Consider the following 23,749-nt stretch of genomic DNA (forward strand, 5'->3'; position numbering starts at 1 on the left):
AAAAGTTCAAATCAAAAATATATTGGGGGGAAAAAAACACTGGAAACACAATAAACCCATTTCTGGTTGCAGTGACTTAGCATTGTTTCATTTCAAATTGATATGCAGAAAATCACCGTGTTTCATAATTCATGATTTGATTGTAATTTTAATCCAAATCATGTGTATCAACAAGTGTTTTTGTTTCAACTTCTGGGACTGCAAAATGACACAGACACAAAAAAACCAAGCTGCAGGGTGTTCTCTGTGTGATCATAAGTCAATAATAACAAATCCCCTCAATACCCCGGTGCTACAGTGCAACAAAATGTGTTTTTTGGAAAATGACCCACTGTAGTCACATAAACACTGTAACATCAGTCTCTCTAATCACCAGGTGTTCTAGATTGAATTCCATATCCATTAATTTTTGTTGTTGCTGCGACACAATTAGAGGTCTAGGAATCAAGGGCTCATCCCCAACACTCGTAGGACATGAATCAGAGTAGCAGGAGATAGAAAAAAAATCTGAGCTGCAATAAAAACGTACTAATAGTGCATATAACTCTGAGCTTAAAGTATTCCTTCTCCTTCATTCTTGTCTCCACTTTTAACTTAGGAGGTTTCGAAGCTGCATTCTTCTCTTTGCTAATTATGTTTGGTCGTTGCTGCAGATAGTATCACCATTACATGCTGGAAAGATGGTCATTTTCCCAACACTGTGACTGAGTGACATTCTCCAACCGTCATTTTTTTAATAGCTCCGCAGTCACTTCCTCTGGTTTCTTGGGCCATATTTATGAGTGAGTTACTAAAGAGTTTCATTTTCCTCCCACAGGAGTAAGAGAGGAAGAAATGGGCTGGACTATGACTCTAAAAGATGACTTTGGGGTCATTGCGTGGACACGTCGAGATGGGAAGTACCTCAGTCTCTTCCTGGTCTTGTCTCTGTTTTCCATTCCGGTCCCTGCAGATCTTGTCTTTCCTGAAGACCACCATTTCTCATGGAGAGCAGGTAAAACATATAATTATTCACTTTTGCGGCTAATGTCTCACCTTTTGGCAAATTGAATATTCATGTATCACATCAAATCATTGCCATCTGCGCACCGGAATCAAACGCACATTCAGATAAGCGTGACTTACCTTAACATTTGGTTCCTGCGCTTTCACAGGGCCACAGTGAATGGTATTTGTGAAAATGTGCAGATTCAACAAGACAAAAGTGCATGTTTAAATCTGTTATGGGTCATAAAGAAGGATCTGCTCCATGCATGAGCCGCTGTGCACTCTTGGTATCCGCACAGCAGAGTTAGAAAGTCATTACTACTTCTCATTATAGAAGAGAAATACTGTACAACAGCATCCATTCTCAGAGCGACCAGTTGTGTGGGGAGAGTAATCCTCCTCTCACTGGCACACAGGGGGAGCATAAACCCCGAGCTGCTATTGGACGTCATCAGGCCAGCAGGCTCTAACGCCTGGGTGGTTAGCATAATGGTACAGTTTTTGTTTTTTTTTGACTGACTATCCCCCCACAGTCTCAAAGTGACAAGCGGGGCTCGGATTGTTACAGTGACGATGTATATGGTGCAGTGGCATGTCACACTTAATGAGGCGATGGTGCACTCTAAATAAACATATCCTGTTTGCTGAGCAGATTTATGGCCTCAGTCACCTTTCGTGGACATTGTTTCAATGGACCTCAGGCTCCACACTTCTCATATATTGTTGCTGAGTGTGAAGATGCAGTATGGTGAAGGGTTTTAGTGAAATGTGGGAGGATGATTTTCTCCCTCACAGAGCTTGAACCTCCATATCTTCAACTCGCACGATGCGCATACTTTGTCTAAAGTAGTGACTTCTGGCTGGAGGCTTTACTTCTTAATGTTTTTCGCATTATGAGATGTTATTGTGAACGGCTGTAGGCTGTAGTTCTTAATTTGAAATACCTGGTCAGTCTAAATGTAAAGTCTGAAACTATTGTAAATGGCCCAGTTGTGGTTTTCCACTGTAGTTTATGATCTGAATTTGTCTCCATTACACTCTCAGTACTTTCAGTTCTGAGAAAGTACACTAATAAAACAAACAACCCTTTCTATAATTGTACACTGTGTTAGGAATACAACAATAAGGCATTATAGCACATTCATAATGCTTTATAAAACTGTTCTATTCCATAAACAGCAGTTTTATGTAAAGTAATCAGACAGTGTAAGATTAATATTTCATTATATAATATAATACAATATTAATAAAACAATTAAGAGGCTGGGTTTGCTTAATTAGGTAGTCAGTGTCATGCAAACTGGAGAATCAGCTTAAGCATCCAATGCAGTCTTGTTTCAGTTTAAGGTTGCTTGACTTAATAGAACATAATATAACAACATGTACCACCCTGGATGCATGATAATGCCTGCTGAAGCTCTTTGTGCGAGAATATGTTTTCTTTTATTTGTTTCTAATCGCTTACAGGTTATAAATACTTTAATATGCATCCGTTTTGTAGTTCATATGCTAATATTTTTCATATTTGTGAGTGAGCCTCTTTTGGAAAACGTGCTGAAAGCTGAGGTCACACGTCAGTCTCTTTTAAAGGGAATTTTGAGGCAAGCGTGCGATTCATCCTTTACTCGCTTCACAAATTCAATTGAAAATGCATTTGCAAAGCAGCTTGAGGAAGAAAACTTGGCCTTCCCACACAAAAGCCCCACTTGCTGTGCGATTAGCACTTTCATTTCTCACTCTGTGGTTGGGTAATGACACTGCCCAAGTGATAAAGAGATTGATTAATTTCACTTGAAAGAGCTTATTTTCAAAAGGGATGTAAGCGGGACACCAAGTGTGAGGGTTTGACATCCTTGCCGAGCTAAGATGGCTTATGAGTTGTTTCTTAACCGGGAACGAAAATCAATTTGGAAACAAGAAAGGAAGTCTCAAACATAACATGGTTCACCTTTAAATGCTTCCTCCTAATGTCTGTTCAACTGCGGGGAAACCGCGGCTCTGTAACAACTGCTGTCACGGCGCTTTGAAGTGGAATCAAACAACATAAACTAAAGTTGTGTGAAGCTTTGCGGTCAGCTGTGCACTAAATTACGTTGTGTTTGAAGATGTGTTTTGGTATCGAGCAAACGCTTTCAGTCTCGGCTGCTTCAAGGGTTGCGTCTAAAGTCTCAGAATTAATATCACATTTGAAAATAATGATTTCCCCACCGCTCCTGCCTCCATGGACATGATATATTGGAGTGTCTACTCTGGCTAAAAAGGAACTCGTTGGGATTGTCTACGTAGGATAAGTCTTCACTAAATTAGCACAGCCACCCTATTGTGCGTTTGCTGTGTCTATCTAGGCCAGGCAGCATTGTGGTTGTAAGTCTTTTGTGTGAGCTAGTTCCCGGAGCTGTGGCTAAGCTGTGAGTCTCGGGCTCAAACAGGGAGCTGGAGCCATTTCAGCTTGACCTTCATCAGTGTCTTGAAGAGGAGAATAGAGTGCTGAAACACTGCGGCTAATGGGACTATTATTTAAATCTTAAAAGTGACTGCTCAAAGACGTTCCCTTTCAAACAATCATACTTGCCCTTTTTAGCTGTGAGTTACAGCTTTACCATTAACTGACAGCATGTTGAACGGCAGTGCATCGGAACAGATCAAGAGATTGTGCGAAGAGTCACAAAAACTGCATCTGAGAAATTTTTTTTTTTTTCTCTCTCTCTCTTTCACACATGGTAACAGGTTCCTGTTTATTACTGATATTGAATATAGGAACTATATCATGCTGCAAGAAAGATAATTTAACTTCCATTAGCTGGTACCACACAATGCAATTTGTGCTGTTCTGCGTGTGGCTTGTTAAATATAATTACTTTAAAATTGCTTTATAACTGTGCGGCAGATTACATATACGTATGGGGGGGGGGGGGGGGCTTATTAAGCTTTGTTTTTAAAGCCAGAGGTAGTCTGTCGGCCTGCCTTCTTCAAAGCACTGCTATTCAAAATAGAGCGTTCAAATTGGATTTATTTTGCCTTCCATAAGCATCTGTATTTAAATATGACACCATGTTCATCCTGTGTCAGCTTTAGTCTACCCAAGTAAGCTTGTCTCTCCCAGGTATTGAGAGGAGAGTAACTTTTTTTTCTCTGTAGAACGTCCTCAAAATGTTGGGATTCACCTCTCAAAGTTATTTATGTTATCATTATTTTTTTTTTAAGCTGAGCTTAACGAACATGAATAGACATTTATCCCAGATGAGTCTGCATTGTACTTCAAAGCCTTTTATTATTTTGTTAAAGGAAACCACCTTTACTTGAAAGTTTGAATTGTTTGTCTTTGACTGGGGAAACCAGCGGCTTCAGGAAAGTGAGGCATCTTTGTTCCAAGTAGAAACTGTGCTACTAGCAGATTTTAACAATACATCTGAGACAATATAAAGTAGCTAACCCCATTATTAAAAGCATGCATTCCTGTTTGTTTGGAGACTATGTACTTCCTCGTTTCTGCAACTTCCGTGTGTCATCACCTTGAGCTCCCTGGAGAGTTGAATAATTAAATCAGATACTGTTCATCTAAATTACGTGGGAATTTTCAGCTGTAAGATTTAGCTGAAGGGCAATGATTTTCAAAAGATTGAGAAATCAATAAAGGTTTTCCTTAATGAGAGGATTCACAGCGCTTGCCAGATTATTCAAAGACCTCATAAGACCAAGGGACGAGAGCCATGTCTTATACTGTATCATTTAGCATTTCAAAGAGGCTAAATCCAGAACTGTATGTTTCCATGATTGCCTAAAATGTGACAGAAATCGGGTGAACCATTTAACCATGTGTGGTCACACCTGCATTTCTCTTGTTTTCAATACTGTGACCTATATATGTCAGATCTAAGTTATAAGGTAATGCCAATTTCAGTACATGTCACACTTTAAATTTAAATAAAAAAAAATAAAAAAAATTGTTCCATAAAGTGTGCAGGATGGAGCAAGAGGACTGTGAACATTTTGTGTCAATAGTCTCTTTTAAAATACAAGTTGTGAAATACTATGCTATTTGATCATTTTTGCACTTTCCAAGAGATTTTAAATATACCTTTAAACTGAAGAAGGATACATTTTGAAAACACTCAGTTCAGAAATAATGTGATGGCTGCAACATAAAGATAAACTGCTATGACTCACTTGTAATCAGGAATTCAATTTGAGGCAATTAATTCAAAGGATTACCTGCATTAAATTGAACTGGAAAAACCTTCATCCATGCTATGATTGCAGGCATAATCACCTACTGAACATACAGCCACACATGTGTATTTCTAGACGTGGCCCATGAGGCTGCGGGGCCGGTGAAAGTTTACAGGGTCAAGAGCTAAATTTGGTGTTTAGCCTTCATCAGGGTTTGCATTGTTTTCTTTATTATGTAATGAAACAACAGCTAATTTTTCCTTTATGCCTGTTTTCTTCTTTAGAGTCTTTAGAGGGTGTTTACTTCTCACCAGTGTATTCTGGGAAGTGGTTTATTATTCCAGTCATGTTACTTTGAAAACCTAATTAACTAAGTTTTATGAGGTCTCCTGTGCACATTCATTCAAATCATCATTTTAAGTCAAAACAACCTAAAGTCGGAACATGTCAAGCTTAGAAGCCCTGATGTGACCTAATATTAAAAGTTAATAACAAATCACTAATGGATTCCTCTTGATTATGAAACTACACAGATGGCATTCAGTAAGAAGCCGCTCCTTTATGACGCTCGGCTATAAATAAATACCATAAAAAAAAAAGAATACAAAAACAAGCTCATACAGTATGCACTGTGATACGGTCAGGCAACATTTACATTTCATTTCAGGGTCTGAGTGTATTTATTTGCAATTTTACCACACTGTTGCAGCATCAAAGCTGAAATCAAACATCAGTGCTGCAGTGAGCTTCTGCTGTTTCTGAAAATCAGCTCAAAGGAGGCATTGTGCAAGGATCAAGTCTAGCAGGATTTCTCTTTAACCAAATGACAATGAATAATTTACACAGTGCTTTTTTTTTGATTCGTGGTGACAATGGGGAAAAAAAGAATCACATTAGGCAAATGTGTTTTTGTGGCACAAGTCAGTTGACCAGTACGGAGATGGGGGTTTTCGTCTTTGAGCACAAGTAAACACACTTCTGATGGTTAGAATATTCACTCAGTGAATAGTCAAGTTTTGCTCTGAAGGGCATCAATATTTGGCCAATCATTTGACTGCTAGAGGCCTTGAAGAAATTGTGAGACTTTGACCGAACACAAAGAGTAAATAAATCTCTTGTGGAGGGTTTTGTGTGATCAGTGCTACTGGTGACATAATATATTACACAAGAAATGACACGTTCAAAAGAAAATCAGGCCATTGTGGGAAATCAAAAACATCAGTTTGTATGCTCCTCGGTAACCAGCTTACTCACGCAAGCTGAATTCAGACTGAGGGCGACATCTCCAAACAGTGCAGAACTCCCACTGTCTGCATGGATCTGAGTCTTGTAAAGATCCTTTGGTTCAGTGTCGAACACCCACCTTTTAGGCATGTATTCATGTTTACGCTTCAAGTTGACACTGGATTCAAAAGCTCTTGATATCGTTATGAGTGATGTTCTTTTCCACGTAGAGCGGCTGTGCTACAGACACTTGCTATGCTGAGCTTTATCATGTAAATGTGCCACAAAGCACAATGTAAAGTGGCATATATCACCTCATCGTTTTTGTCCTGAATCCTCGCTATGCAGTTGTCTAACGGTCTCAAAGATGTGATTTAAAAACACACGTTGTACTAAAAATGTCAGTATCTCATTGGAATAAATATGTCACAGACCCTCAACATACAAGAGCCACATGCTAACAAAAACAATATGGAGCTTGATTAAAGCTCACATCATTGTTGAAAGCAAAAACCTGTCAAAAGGCGACGTTTTCGGGAAGGGAAGAAAGTGAGAAAGAGGCAGAGAAAAAAGGAACAGGTATTATTAGGTCTCTGACTGAATATGAAAGATATGAAACATGAAGACAACCAAACACTTTTGACATACAAATATGGGTATGTTCATATTGTTCATATTTGTCGCTACATTAAAAAAAAAAAAACAGCTGAAATTTGCTTAAGTGAAACATCGAGCAGCTGTAGAAACTGGTCCTGGGGAAAGTTATTGAAAATTGGCATACAGTTACTACTTACTTTTTCAGTCTTTCTTTTTGTTGTCTCTGATGTTGGATATATTAATATTTAGACATAGTCATTTTGCCATGACACATTAGTTGGGCTGTATGTCACCCTATTACTGAGTAAGTTACTCCAAAGACAAATAGAGGTGTACATATATTCATTTGATCTGCTTGAGCTTAACAAAGTCTGATCATTTAGATGGCAAACACTCACGTAAGGTGGCATACAATAGGCTTAATACCTGTTATTAAAATAAGCAAAATATTGAACTAATGAAAAAAAAAAGAAGAAGCAAGTTCAAAAACACAGAGAAAAAAATTTTAACCAGCAAACCGCAGTAAATAAACTCTTGTAAAGGTAAGGTAATGATCATTTAGAGCAGGCATGTCCAGAGCCTGACCCCAGGGCCAATTTTATAAAATAAATGAATGCAACTTGCAAAATATTTTTTTCAATAGCAGGATTTTGTAGCATAAACGCAAGTTGTGTAGGTGTCCACCAATCACACCTTTTGCTGTCTGCTGTTACTTTAAATTCTGTGTTATGGAAAATAGCATACCAGAGAATAGAAAGTAAGATTAAGATAGAAATAGATTATTTTGAAAAGAAATAATGAAATAATGGGTTGTTGTAGGGCACTTTCACACGTTCAGACCTGCCCCTCTTTGGAGTTTGCACCTCTGACAAAAGTAAAAAGTCACAACCTCATGGAAACTTGAGTAATTGTAATTAATGTGAAATAGGGTGTTTGTTGTAATGTAGTATCTTTACGATATTGCATTACTTTATGAGGCACTATTACACACTGGTAACAGTAACTCAAGACTGTATGGATCAGCCGTATTGATCGTAGTTCAACTCCACTGTTTTATGATTCTAAACCACTGGGAGAATCAGGTTTCTGTGTGTGAAGCTTTGCCTCATCAGTCTCCTATACTACCATCCTAATCCACATATACTCAATATCTTCTTTAAGATATGAGTAAGAAAAAAACCTCACCGACTGACTTGCTGATATCATGAAACTGTACTTTTAGATTGAAAAAAAAAAAAGACTTTAAGGGCTGTCTTGAAATTTGGTTTGTTTCTCGAATGCCACCAAATGCTCCCGTCATTAAATTGCGCATGCTGTGCACAACCCCATCTTAGTTTGTTTGATTTGTTAATTCACATTGTTGTTAATTAATTTGTGTGACTGATTCTAACATGTTTAACAGGCAAATGTTTTACTCTATTTGGTATATTTATTTTTGATAAACTGAAAAAAAGTGGCCAACCTGCTTTGCAGATCATGCTTCATAATAAGCTCATTTAATAAGTTGATTAACTCTGCACAGCTTCAATCCAAAAGTCAGGTGGCATCTTTTTTTTTTTTTAATCCAGTTTCAAAGTGAAACAAAACTTGAGGGGGGGGGGGGGTTAAATCTTTAAGTTGTAAGATCAGAAAGTTCTATATTTATATCAATGACAATTGATTCATGTAAGTTCCAGTACGATGTCTTACGGTGTTGACAGAGATCCTCCACTTTCATCCAGCTGTTTCTGCTGACTTCATCCCCTGTGAAGCCTCATATCCAGACAACTTAATCCAGGAAATGTGCTAGTGGCAACCTTTGATTCAATGACTGGCATCCCTGGTGCCGGAGCCCTTTTTTTTTTTTTTTTTTTGCTGAAAAAGTGGCCTAATCCCTCCAACACACTGTCAGACTAAAGCATGTAATCGTCGTCTTTATTTCTAGCGCCCTCTTTTTTCTCGTCCCACTTGCTTGCATTTTATTTCTGTTGTGTGATCAGTAACTACTAATAGGCGAATAAATCTGTGACTGTTGTATTTGTTTACATTGCTGTGGTTGATTGATCTCATCCCGGTCTCCAAATCAAAACAGATTCACTAAATGTTAATAGCTTTAAATGTTATGTTAGAGCTTAAACATTTCAGTTTTTCCTTCAGATGACTATGTTTGTTTTAAGTATATTGACTTTGTTTCTGAGTAATCCTGCATTTGCTAAGGTCTTACATTTGAAAGCGTTGCAATATACAGTCTGAGCACAGTCCTTGTAGAAATCACCTCGAGCTGCTGGTAATTTCTCATATCCATCTGGAGTGTCTGTGCTTTTTGCCGATATAGCAACTGTTTATGTTTTACATTCAGACATACATCATTCAGTCTGATTTTGTTCCAAGCATTCAGAAGGCGATACCCCCCCCCCCCCAACAACAATTTAACTTTTTTTTGGTCTTTTCAGAAAAGTACACTCTGAAAAAGTCACTCACTCATTTTAATGCGGTCATAACGACGCCTGCTGCACGGTGATTTGTCCTGTGGGCTCCGCTGTCGTCAGTAGTTTGACAGCAGTCGCGATTGCCTGTCAGAGTGGGATTTCTCCTGCAGCAAATGAAGAGCTTTAAAAGTAAATAAGCAATGATTCACACAGAGCAATGAAGTGCTGCTGCTGCACTGTGCTTTATTACTGTGAGACACCTGCAAACCAGTGATGCTACACTCATTTCACAAGAACAAATGAAGCAGAAATTTTAAAATTCAAGATTGGCAGAGTGTTTTTAGTCATACATGTCGGCATCTGCTTTGTCGAGAGGCAAATGGCAGGCGTGCCTTATTTTTCCGACTGAAAACACACAAAACGGTACGATCTCCTCTGACTGTTTATGTTTGCAGATTTTCTTTTTGTGTTCGCCATCTTCTCACGTGGATGAAGACCCAAAATATAATTATTTAGTTTATTGTGATAGAATAAATGTATCTGTATTTATTTATCATATTTCAAATAATATCCTTCAATAATCATGATTATACTTCGTTGTATTTAATTTTACTTTATTTGGTGGAAAGGCACAAAAATGGCTCCTTTGTACATAAAGCTTGTCGACCCCTGTCCCAGCCCAAAATACAGTGAACTATCCAAAAATCTTGTTCTTTTTTGTGGCTTGGAAGGTTTTTTTTCCTGTTAGTTTTTTTTAAAACCTGCAATAAATCAATTAATTTAACTACAGTGAAAGATGTGAAATCTTGTTTGCTGCAGTGTTTCTCATCATACTAATGTTAACCAACGGTTCATTGGGCAGCAAGCACATCTCTCTGTCCTGACTCAGTGTATCTTAACTAACTGGACTGATAAAGCGAGTCACCAGCTGATAAACTAGATATTCTTAGAAATAAGTACATAAATAATGAAATGGTCATTGCTGATGATGAAGCTGGTCCGGTCACATATAGTATATACAGTAACATAGTATTAAAATAGCAATACATTGTAGGATTTGTGTTGTTTTGTGCATACATATACTGTATGTCTATATCACACCACCACCAGTAAAATGTTCAAGAAGGTAAGAATTCTAACTTCCTTTGATTTCACCTTTTTACTTTACTACATTTTAGATCTTGTACTTTTTAAATTCATGCTTTTATTGAAAACTTGGAAATACAAAAATAGTTTTTTTTCCTGGTAATTTTTTCACATTACAAAGTTGCTATTATTATATCTTGGTGTGAAATGACCCTCGGCTTTTTCCCATGGACCACATCATTAAATAGAGTTGATCTTTTTCATATTTCTTGCATCCCAAAAATGACAGAGCTTACATAGCAAGGATTGGCTGAAATGTTAATGTGTACAAATGTTACCGCAATAAATTTTAAAATAAAGAAATGCAGTTTGTTATCTGCTTTCCCACATCTCCCTGGGGCAGGCTAAATCTAGCACACCAAGTCGACCTGATTAGGATCAAGGTGAATAAATTTCAAAGTTGACTATTGATCTGAGACTGAAATATGCTGCCCCAATTAGATATTCTATATCTCAAGCTGTTTTACAACCGACACACATCCGCTTTGCATTTTTAAGTATTGCCGTGGGCATAGCTTTGACAGAAAGCACTAACAATAAAGTGAATAGCAACCTGACGCTCTGCTTTGTTTAAAATCAATTTGATCAGCATTCCGGGCGCCATATTTTTTATGGCAGGTGGCATATCAAAGCTATCAGAGCAACCTCGACAAAATACAACATGTCTCCTTAAAAGCCCTTAGCATTGGCTATTCAATTGAGATCTCGTTTTGAACTTTTGTCCTTCCCGCCGACTGGCACAGAACTGATTGAGGTTTTCATAAAAGCTGGTGGGTCGTCCTGAGAGAGCCGCGAGGCAGGAGATCCTGGCAGTCGGAGTCTTAATCCCATGGGAATATTCCCGACGAAGAGTTAGCTCTCAGAGCGTCTCTCCTCTCAGAAGTCCTTTTCAAGTGGCTGAGGCCTTTCTCATCACTCCTATACAAAACGCTCCACTTCTGGACAGATATTCCGCAGACTAAATTTTCCATAAGAGGATCAAAGTCGTAATTGGGAATGGCACACTGCCATGACTAGTATCCAGAGACATAGGTAATTATAGAGAGTTCCTGGAGCTACTGGAAATATCCAGCCTGTGGTGTCATTGTATAAATGATGGGGGGAAAAGATAGAAGGTCATCTCATTACTGCATGCCTCCCGCAGCTTCAATTAATACTGATATTGAAATACATAAAAGGCATATCTTCAGCGACTGATTTTGTGTGAATAGGCCCCAAGAGCTATTCCTTGATACATCACTCTTATATTGATGTAGATAGATGTGATCATTGTAAAAAAAACAACTAAGAAAAAAAAATACTCAGTGGGGGGTTTGGAGCTCCCCTGTGTACTTGTGAATTGCACACATTTGAAGGCTGTTCATTCCAGTCATGTGAAACCAACTGTATGATGCCTATGCAGTAGACTGGCAAGCCAAAGACGAGCTGACGATCCAAGGACAGTCATACTTGGAGATACAACACACAAGCACACCTTAACATATGAATATCCACTTCTACTCACTTCTGTGATGATCTAGTTCACAACACAGCTGTAGATGACTCGTGACCGGCTCACCAGACCTTGGTGGCTATAGTAACAATAATTCCCCTGTTTTTGTTATCAGGCAGTGGCTATTTAGTTAAGTATGAAGAAAGAAAAAAACCATTGGTGGCCAGACACATAAACTGTTCGATTCCAGAACAGAAACAAACAAGCTCATCATCACCTACATCAGTCAAGAAGACGATGAAATGAAGCTCAGAATGAATTTTTTATTATCACACTATAATATTGCACATTTGTTGCACAGCCTCTTTCCTACCATTACCTATCAGGGAAGACTAGGATTTGAAAGTCACTGATAATGCTTGTAGGCACAAGCAAAACCAAGATGATTTTACCTTGATCATAAGCCAAGCCAGTAAGTAACTTTCATTAAAACTTCTTTCACGTTTTTTTTGGAGGGCCCAAAAACCTCCTACCTTACTAGGAGCCAAAATCCCAAATTTGACCACCTTCAGGTTCTGTTTACATGACAACAAATTTTAAGTGAAAATGTAAAACCTTTGTTGCGTTTGTGGTTTCTGTTGACATAACAATGGTGCTCGGAGCCACTGAAAACGCAACTTTTTGAAAATGGTTCCCAAAGTGAAACTTTTCAATAACACTGTCTCCACGCAAACAGTGGAAAATGCGACTTTTCAAAAATGCTCCATCTCCATGTAAACCGTGGAAAGTGCATCTTTTTTTGAAACACCAGTACTGCGCGTGTGCACCACGGCCGCAGTGAATGGTCTATTCTGCACATGTGCGAGTAAATGGACAAAAACAATAATGGCGACCTCCAGAGTGGCGTCACTCCCAGCTGATATTCTCCTGGCACTTCGTAGTTTTATAGTTGAGAGTCACCGTAATAGCAATCCAACGTTGTTATCAACACATAATGTCCGTGTATTTGACATTGTTCATGTTTATGGAATATTGCTCTCTGCACTTGTGTGTGTGGTTTCATTCCAAAAACAATCAACGGCACCAATGCGTGGCCTGGCATGCTAGCTACATAATTTTCTGTATTTCTGTCATTTACGTAAAAAAAACATCCTTTTCAAAATGTTGCCATGGAAAAACAAAACCTATCAGAAAACAGAAAACCAATGTGTTTTCAGTTGAAACATCGCATAAACGGGGTCTCAGACACAGTTTTCCCAGTGTGATGTGTGAATCTTTTTTTTTTTTTGCCTCACTGTTACTTTTGAACACACCAATATGTGAAACGTGTATGTTTTATATTATTTTCCATTATTTGCAGGACTTAAATTGCTTTGTTCTGTATGAAATCACACCCTCTCCTCTAACTTACTCCCTCAACCTCACTGTTTCCTTTAAACAGAGTTTTATTGTTTTTCAGATTTCACAAATAAACAAAAGAACATAAAGTTGTACATCATGCTATCGTATTACATTGCAAAAAGAGAAAGGAAAAAGAACAAACAAAACAAACACCATATCCTTTGTAGACAGACTTAATAAGTAGCTGATAACCAGACACAGAGCCAGTTGAACTGTGTTGATAGTAGAGCACACGATAAAGGAGGAGGATGCTTATTGGTTAACTCATAATGGGATTGGCCGCTGTGTTATTCTGTCCCCTCATCACAAGTTCAGTCAATTATTTGGGTAAATAGCTGAGCATTCCTCACCTGACTGTTTCCATTGCTTACGTCATAAACACTATGACCACGAGATGCATAGTTTTCGGCAGCGAGCCGTCCAGCCGTCATTTGGACGGTCATTTTTCGGAAAAGACGGCCAGAAAAATATCAGATTGTTGCTCAAAGCCGTCTGAAATATGTGTATAAAGGCCATTACTACTTGTGACCTTCTAATTTAGCCAAAATCTAGTGAATTATCGGCTCAAGTAAACAACTCACGACTGACTTCCGGTTTTGTATTACGCCCAGTAACGAGCAATGTGATTAGTCAATTGATAGCATGTGGTATATACGTTTTGAAAGGCGGCCTCTGATTGGTTCGTAATTCTGTGAGTCATACGGATGCGTTTAAATGCTGGGGCACAGGGGAGGAATTTGAACAAATTTTCTTTCCAAAATGCAGAGGAATTGTATTATTATAGAATATCTATGGACCTATGATCAATCTAATTTTTAATTTCCCAAATGTTGACACATGTTTGATTGACTGCACATCATTCATACTTTTCATTTAAGAAAAAAATATATTGTTTGCATTGAAAATGCTGATTTTGAAACTGGTCGCCAAATTTTGGACACCCAAATTTTGGGGACGAACACCCAAAACTGCGATTTCTGCCTAAAACCATGACTGGATGATACGATAACTATCAGCAGTGTAAGTAAAATAATAGTCAAAACATTTTACTTGGAATGTGTTTAGATAATGAATCCAAACCAAACTAGTGTAAAAGTCACATTAATGAAATTTGCTGAGTCAACGGTTTCAGTTCCTTTAATGCAAATGAAGTAAAGTTGCTGACAAGAAGCTATCCTGCACCGCTGTTGCAAACAGGCCCAAATGCAGAGAATTCAGTAAATCATCCATGAGAGGATCCAGGCAGCAACATGTCCTCATCTTTGATGCCTTTCTAGAACTTGCAGGCAGTTTTGAAGATGATGTGGCTGACCTTGTACTTTGTGTGTTGTGCTTTTCCGTGTAAAGGTCAGACACATAAAGAGCCTGTAAAAATAATTTGTCACTGTGTGGAATGAACGGACAAAGCGTCTGACATCCTTGGCTGAGCACTGCAAAATAAATTAAGCTTCAGTGTCACGCGGCATTATTACTCCATCATTCTGTTCCTCACTTTTGTCAGGGCTCTTAATATTCTCTAAAAATGCTCTCACATGAAGGAGGTTCATTGTAATACCAGATTACACACACACACTCTAAAAGAAGAGCCATTTGCTGCATTAACAAAACATGATTCGCTTGTTATTATTACAATGGGTTTAATGAGCTAAATGTGTCTTTGCTTTGCCGAAACTAAGCCTAAAAGTCTTAAGCAGAGTCCAGAGAGAAACATACAAGTCAGCTATAAACCAAATGCACAGAAAGCAGAGGTAAATACACAAAAATGACTTTTTTGTCTTGATCTCCTGCATGTTGGGGTTTTTATGACAAGCTGTTTCCTGTGCTGAGGTGCTCTGTCTTTGTCAGCACATGTGCGTATACCCCGTCCTGCAGAGACAGAAGTAAATAGGTTACTCTGTGATTGGATTTACCCTTCCTCACTACAAGTTAGTTCTATGATCCTGTTCAATAATTAGTGCAATGATAATTATCTCTTGAGGTGATTGTTGAAGGATACTATCAGAATTTGTGAAGGATGGGAATTGCTTGCTGAAGCGTTATGCATGAGAAGGTAAAAAAAAGCAAGGCAAGGAAAATCTTTATAATATTCTCTGTGTTTGAACAGCAGCATCTAAAGAGACCTGCTCAACCAGCCTTCTCTGTTTACTGTGTGTTTGACCCAGCGGAGAAAACTCCTGGGAGACAGTGAGGTGAAGCCAAATGGATTTTATTCTTACCTGAAAAAATCTCCCATATGAGTCATTTTGTGATTGCGGAGCACTGTCTATCAAAAAGTGCTGGTTTTATTTCGCCCTTTGATCAACTGCTGTGCTGAAACACATCAGGCAATCCTGAGCGTGTATACAACAGGGAAGCAAAAGATAGAGAGATGCTGTGAGGGGGAACAGGCATGTCTGTCAGTTTCGTTGGCCAATGCAACGTATGTGTTTTTAATTCAACTAAGAACTTAAGTCTTGAAAATGGTTCACATATGAGATGTAGGCTCTGGACAACAGTATCTACACTTACAACCGACTACAGATTAGAATATTCAATGAAATGTGCTTAAGTAACCAAATATTGGCTTGCATAGAAAGTTAAGTCACGAAATCTGGAATGAACCACGACTGTTCAGATCTTTGTGATTGTGAGGGTGTCTGCTAATGACACTGAAAGAAAAAGTAAAAATATAGTCTCATATAATTCCAACAAAAGCTAAAACAGCGCACACAGAAACCTATTAGAATTGATGGGCATGTACTGTCATCAATAGTGCCAGATGTCTATGGGACTGAAGGATGAATTTAAGGGAGATAATCAATGAGACATCCAGTAGTAAATTCCTGTATTGATTGAAGTTACCGGAGCAACCCATTGCAGTGTAAACACTGCAGAGGCAGGTTGAGTTTGACATAAACTTTCCGGTCACAGTTTGGCGGTAGCAGTCATAGATCAACTAATACTTTCTGATTTCGATACTCAGAGATCTGTTTCAAGGAGAAAGGCTAGTAGCTAGTAAACTTTCGGTAATGGGTGAACCAGGTGTTTAAACTTACTGGTACTATAACTTGTGGAATTTAGAGATACGTACTGGCTATTTTCCTTACAGCATTAAAAGGTGTTGATTTGGTTGACCAACCCAAAGAAACTGTTAGATGAGCATTGTTACATAATCCTCACCTTTCATAAATCTTCGCGTAAAATGTTGCTCTCTTAAGACCATTTCTCAAGATAATATTAGAAACAATTAAATGATTGAATCCCATTTCTTTCAGGGAGCCACAATGGATGTAAAGATTCAAGCAAATCTCATACCCCAAATTCCTTGTTTGTAATCTGTCACAACATTTTGTGTATTACCAGAAGAAGCACATTTGAAAGTAACACCAAACCTTAACTAAACATCGTTCTCGCTCAGTACTCATTTCCAATCACTCACCCATTATTAATCACATCATATGTTGGCACAGGCAAGAAAAACAATGGCAGCTCAATTAATTCGACAACATAATCAATGCACTCCTCTTTAATTGAACTAAAGACCTCAATCTTTCCTTTAGCTTAACAAACTTCCTTTTTGCCTGAATATAACCACTCACGTACTCCCAATATACACCCTCTCCACCTTTGGAATCTCGCTCGTGCAAAATATAATCAGAAATATATAAAATAAAATGGTATAATACAAGGTTATATCGAGACTATAATAAATCTGTCTCTGACTGCAATCATCTTCAGATTAGTCAGTTACACTTGAAATTCACAACAGTTTTACAATGGGTTTTTTTATGTGATGAACAATCCATATTTTTTCCTTCTGTGTTTATCTCACTTCTCCAACATTTTCGTTGATTTTGCAAAGATATATCAATGTAAAACGGACTGAATTGTAACTCCGACTTGTGCATTTACAAACCTTTACCAACTTATTTCTCTACTATTGCCATTGATATCCCCTCTTCTGGGTTTTCCCAACATCACAAGTATTGTCTTATCTCTGTTCCAAATTTTGGTTGAAGTAAGATATTATTGTTGAGAATTGTTTGAATGCATTGGCTTTTCAATGTCGGGTGGGGAAGTCCTTAGCTATATGCCAACAACAAACAGAACTGTTACACAAATGGTATACATTATATCCCATTGTGTTCTTCTGTTTTAAAAACAGTTCTAGTTAAATGAACGTTATTAAACTTCACTTATTCCTTTACCTTCATATAATTTGACACTGGAACAATTAGTGTTTGTTTGACCCTGTAGGCTGCTGTTATTGATTTTTAATAAATGACAGTGAATTCATTACATAATTGCATTAAACTGAGGAACAGTTTTAATAATGTTTAATTGTTTTTGGAAAATATACAGAAAACTATATGTGGCATATAGTCTGGATTTTTCGGTTTTTTTTGTCTGTATTGTTTCAATCAAAGTAACGCTGAGTTTGTAAGTCTGCAGGGTCCCCAGATCTATCTCTTCACCGTGACATTTGTTTCCATTCAGTCTCGTCGCTTTGTTTGTTTCTGTGTATTCGGCCTGAGGAAGAGCAGCAGAATAATTCTTTGTTGTTGAGTGCAGTGGGTGAGCTTAAATGACCTTATGGACTCAATGGGAACAATAATCCCATTTAATTAATGCTGTTAATGTTTAACTTTCATCCTATTTTTTTTGTTTCGCAAGGCTGTTGATTTTTCTCTATGGTTTCTTAATTACCGTGTGGGCTTCACAAATTGCTATTTTTTTTGGCTTTATTTATGAGGTAAAAGAAGAGTATTTTGTAAATGTAAAAAAACCCAACAAAGTACGCAGTCTCTGCATCAGAAACAGCCGAATTAAAGCATCGGAATGTTTATATATTGCCTCAATAATAAATGTTCAATGTTGAGTTTGTGGTCGTCCACTTGTGGAGACATTCAAAGCTCTGAATGTGAACAACACAGTGGTGCGAAAGAAAAAGTTAGGGGATCACCTTATCGTCATAAAACCGGTCATCTTCTGGCAACATAAACAGTGGACAACTCTTCCCTCCACAGCCTTCAGTCTCACATGATGATAATGAGAAACTAAAAACTGTCAGTCATTGTCTCTCAAAACAAACCTGAGAAAATATAAATGATCTATCACAAACATTTTGCAACATGTGAGATATTGAACATCAAACATTTCACAATCTCTCCAAAAGTGGCAGCGTCATGATCTCCAAGTCCACTCCGGTGTAACATCTTCTTTTCTTGTGAACAGTTTAAATTACTATACATTTCCCCACTTTCTGCAGAGAAAATCATCCTCCAATCACAGTGTTTGCAATTTGATTTCTGAACTTTCCCATTTGTTAAAGTGTCCTTGGTCAAGACGCTAAGTTCCCCACAATGATGTGTAATAACCTTGTATGGCCACCATGAGTATGTGACTAATTGACTAAAGTACATTAAGATTGCTCCATTGGCATAATGCACAGAATAGGTCCATTCGCCATTTCTGACTCTTCTTTGTTTCCTCTGTTTGTCCTCCATCAAAATGTTTTTATTCGTGAAAGACCTCGACTGCAGCTGAGCAGGTGTTGGACGTAGTTTGTGTTCCTGATGTCTTGCTGAAGAGTTGTAAATCTTTCCTTGAAAAAGACCTTCTCTTTTCAGCATTAATAGTGCTTTTGCATACGCGTAAGCTGCTAACATTGTTGGTACCAGTACAACCTGATATCTTGAGAGATGTAAGCTATTCACTGTGAACTGTTCGCTGAAAACAAACTGGATGGGCCTTTAGCTCTTCAGTCTACCATTTCAGTCATTTTGTCCCTTTATTCTGTATATCTTTGTTTTTTTGGATTTATTAAACAGTATAATGTCAAATTTTTAACTTTTCGAATCAATTATGAGTTTATGAGATCTGAAAATCACTATATCCTGTTTTATCCAACATTTTACATACTGTCCCAGCTGTTTTAGAACTGGGGTTGTATTCATTTAAATTTTAACACGCTACCTTTTTTTTTTGAGTGTGAACAAATGATTTCTTTTAATTATTCATCTCAGCAAAGTGACTTTCCTTCAGGACTACATCTCCCCACCCTCCAAACGCTGTATCCTTTAAAAAAAAAAAAAAGAAGAAGAAAAAAGGAAATATTGAATTCAAGAAAACTTCAAGTCGTAATGTTGTAATGTTGAACTTGTGCAACTCAAGTGGGAGTTTAGTTCACAGAGATTTAAATGAGGCCCTCACAAAGTTGCATTTCAATCAGATGTAACTGAGGGGAGAGAACACTGGTGTAATGATAAACAGACAGCGATGGGAAAAGGGTGCTGGTGGGTTTTGCTGTAGGGGTGCTTTGGGGGCTTTCCTTGATCAGGGATCATGCTCTCTCAAACTGGCTTTTTTGGCATGTGTGAGGCTTGAGCCGGTGAACGGCAGAAACACCTCAATGGCAAAACCAGACTGTTCAAAGTAGCTGCTCATTACTAGTGATGCGAGGGGGTGATTTACTAAAGTCATATATTACCTTCAGGTGTCAGCCGTCTGCATGCCGTCCCCAGTAGGTTAACGTTTCCACCCTCTATATAGAGTTTGAAATTTGCTCACTTTAGAGGCTCTGGGAGTCCCTTAGCAGCCTTTTACCGACAGTTAAAATAATCCTCGCAAAAAGCAGCAAATAACAATGACATGCAATAAGACATTATAATCAAAACAAAAAGAGATTATCTCTGTGTTTTCTCTCCTGCTGACATTTTATTTTTTACAAGAGTGCTTGTATGAGCATGAGCAAAGTAATTTTCCAAAACGGTCCCCTGACACGAAATCATGGTCCGACTATTTTTACACCTGGAAGTGCACAGGGTGCTGTGAGAACGGTTAAAGGTACGGTGTTATATAGAGCAAGTGACCTGGCTGACTCAACAATGAAACACCAGTCACACGCTAAACTGCTTTAAAATTTAACCGCTTCTCTTAGTAAGAGTGCGATAGGGTGCTACATGGTTTTTAGAACACCATCCAATCATGTAAGGATTGAAGAAACATTTTGCAATGTCTTATAAAAGACCACTTTATCATAAGCTGACTGGCTAAGCTAATTATTAAAGTGAAATAAGGGGTGTCTTAGGGAGTGTCAAAACCGGACTCAAAGTCATGTTGTCAGGGTGAAGTAGTAAAAACATGCAGAATGCAAGTTATTTTTTACATTTCACTGTATTTTGCACCAGAACGTATATCATTAAAATTGACTTTTTGTTGCGATTGTAGTATTTTCTGATAGTATTTTTTAGTTTTGCAAAATTATAGAAATTATTTTTATCACATACGTATACTGTGCGATCCATTGACACCACTGATCTACACAGTACATAAAGAGAACACGAGTAGCATACTTTACTTATGACTTGAAAGATAAGATTCAGCATATATGAATTCTATTATTTCAGAAGGCCACACGTGGATACATAGCGCTAATGATATAATAGTTTATATCAAGGGAAACCTATATATATGGATGGGGGTATTCAAAAAGGTCTGCATACTTCAAATATATGTTATTGATCTCTAAAAAGAATCTTGGTTGGCGATCATTTGATGTAATGTTGTGGTGCTCTGCAGAAGTGGCGGACAAGGAAGGATGTGTTTAAGTGTAGCTCGATCTGAATTAACAAGAAATTCATCGTCCATAATTAATAAAAGTTGGGTATGCCATGCATCATTTTCTTGCTCCAAACGCCCAGCACTTAATCATGAGGAAAGAAGGCAGATAGACTTTTAATTAGGTTTTTTTTTGGAGTTATGTTTGATTCTCCATCGTGGAAGGACTGTGCCCATCTTTCTTCATATGTCGAACACAAGCTTGGAACATTCACGGTACTGAAGAAAGGTACCCTGGATGTGGGATGACACATTTGCTTGCAGTCGTCATAAAGCCAAGCTAATGACTGTTTGCCATGAATTATTACTCCTCCGCTTGACCTGCTATAGTTTATAATCAGAACTATTAACCCAGTGACCTTTCCTCTGGAAACACTACTTGATAACAGTTTCATTTGAAGGCTTGTCTGAAGATTTTTATTAATGGACCTAATATAATTGAGTTTTTGTTTTTTGACCTTAACTCTGAAAAACAAAACCCATAAATGTACGTGCTTGCAGAAAGTGATTATAACTTATTCAAAACCAGACGCATGATATTGCAATGGTTTCCTTTGTGACACATTTCATGAACTGTACGTCACTTCTTAAAACATCAAAAGCACAGAGACATTATGTGGAGCTCCTTTAAATGCATCCAGTTTTTATGTCGGACCCCCGTGGATCAGGCAGATCTGGTACATCTCATAGATTCTAAATGAGATCCGAGAGTTTTAGAAGTCAAGTCGTCACCTTGGATTTTATGTAATGTGCAACCCATTCCTAAACAGACATTACAGTGTAGCAGGGTGTATTATCCCGCTGAAAGAGGACACTGCCATCTGGAATTACAATTGCTATGAAGGGTTGTTTCGTGGTTTGGGAGCTGGTATGCCTCAAAGTAATAACTGCATGAATGTTGGGATTCAGGGTTTTCTCAGCAGTACCTTATCCAGATAATTCACATCACCTCCACAGGATTCTACTATAACTATAGTACACCCTGCTGTCATCTTTTCCCCTAGTAACTTGGCTGGCCACATGGAAAAAGAAAAAAAAGTGATTCATCAAGCTGGTGTACCTTCCTTTGTTCTGTGGATTCCGTTTGTGATGCCGGCCTGCTCGTTATGGATGATTTCTGTAGAGAAACAGTCATTGTGACCATTGTTTGGCCTTACAGGCTTACTATCTTGTTCCCCTTTGGAGCATTGTACAAACTATGACACACCAAATACGCCCCACATACCTGTTGTTGTGCCATTCTCCGGCTGATCTTTAGTTGGCCAAATCAGAAAGAAATGACAGCATGATAATCTATAAAAGTTCTAAAATAATGTAACTCCTGAATGTGATTTTTTTGCAAATAAATTTGTGTACATAATTCTTTGATCCATTAGATTTTTTTTATAAACCTCAAAAAGTTAAACGTTTACAAATGAAATGCCAACATCATACCATTTTAAACAATGTCTCCTTTTGTAAATACAGTGAAATGTCAAAATGACATGTTTCTTTAAATTGTGTTACAACTAAAAACTCAACAAATGACTCGACCTTGGACTGCGGGCCATACATTTAACACCCCTGGTATCATGACAAGCGAATGTTTTTTTTAAAAGGGTTAATTCAGGTGAAAGCAGCTGCTGCTTCCAAATCAGAAAAAAGTAATTTTTTTAACCACGTTATCATTATCATCCAGCAGATTTCTAGTAGATAACAAGAGGATTCTCGAAGATTTGTCTCATCTTTTATTTAGTAACTAATACAAAAATACTCTTAAATACTGTTCAGTGAATCCCTTAATGTCAGTAAAAAAAAATGTGTTGATGTTTTGAAGTTTGTGTTTGGCAGGTGACAGGCATTTACATTTGTCATCCAAAGAGCTGGCACCGACTCAAAGGCAACCCGACGTCTCGTCTGGGCTTTATTCCTGCACACCAACAGAGGGGCTTACTGGAAATATTGCTCGGTTCGTTCACTGTATAGTGAGTTAATTTAACAAAGCTTCATTTTCAACCTCATGTCACATGTTTAGGTGTCTATACATGATTTCTAAAAGTTGATACAAATTCAAGTTTTGATATGCAGCTCAGTCTTTTCTTATGATTAATGCAAGACTCTAAGAAAAAGGACACGTGGTGTCAATCGCTTCGAGGGAGTAAGCCTGTGTGTCGATTTAATAAGCTTAACTCATTATGAAAACAGAAATACAATATAGCTTATACAAACTTAACAGCCCATACAATTAAATTTGGAGCTGACAAGATTTCTGAAAAGCTGATTAAACAAAAGTCAACAGAAAAATCCTGACAAGACGCCGTTCCGTGAAATTTGAATGTAGAAAAATATATGACATCTCATGAGAATCTGACTAAACAAAGCCAAACTACACTGTGGGGAGAGTATAGTTTCTAGTAAAAACAGAACAATGCCCAATCTGATCATCATGTAGCCTAAAATCCTTGAAATTTGGACCAATTTTACCTTCAATGAAGAGCCCTGACACTTCTTAGAGCTGAAAAAATCTGTTTTGTCAACGAGTGAGTGGAAGAAATGTGTCACGATTGCCTTTTAATAATCTATGTCTAAATATATCTTAATTACCATTAATAATGCCATCCACTGGTAATTACCCGCTAGCACTGCATGTTTAAACAGAAATAATCATTAAAATGTTGATGTGAATTCCCTAATCTGGAGCCATCAATTCAAAATATTGCAGCTCTAAATATGTTGGATAGATTTTTGTGGTAATCCTTTTGACACATGGATTTTATGAAGAAAATGACATTTAAAGTTTTAAAAT

The 23,749-nt window shown here is 37.8% G+C and overlaps 1 protein-coding gene across 1 annotated transcript in view; it reads left to right on the forward strand.

Moving 5' to 3' along the window:
* Positions 1 to 846: 846 nt before the first annotated feature.
* thsd7ba (thrombospondin, type I, domain containing 7Ba) overlaps positions 847 to 23,749 on the forward strand; it is a gene marked incomplete at both ends in the record, with an annotated part of 150,573 nt that continues 127,670 nt past the window's right edge. The window contains one exon of the mRNA XM_080478203.1: positions 847 to 994. Within this exon, the coding sequence (XP_080334329.1) occupies positions 847 to 994 (148 nt within the window). The remainder of the gene's footprint in view (positions 995 to 23,749) is intronic.

The sequence above is a fragment of the Lipophrys pholis genome, assembly GCF_963383615.2.
Source record: "Lipophrys pholis genome assembly, chromosome: 13".
Classification (NCBI taxonomy): Eukaryota; Metazoa; Chordata; class Actinopteri; order Blenniiformes; family Blenniidae; genus Lipophrys; species Lipophrys pholis.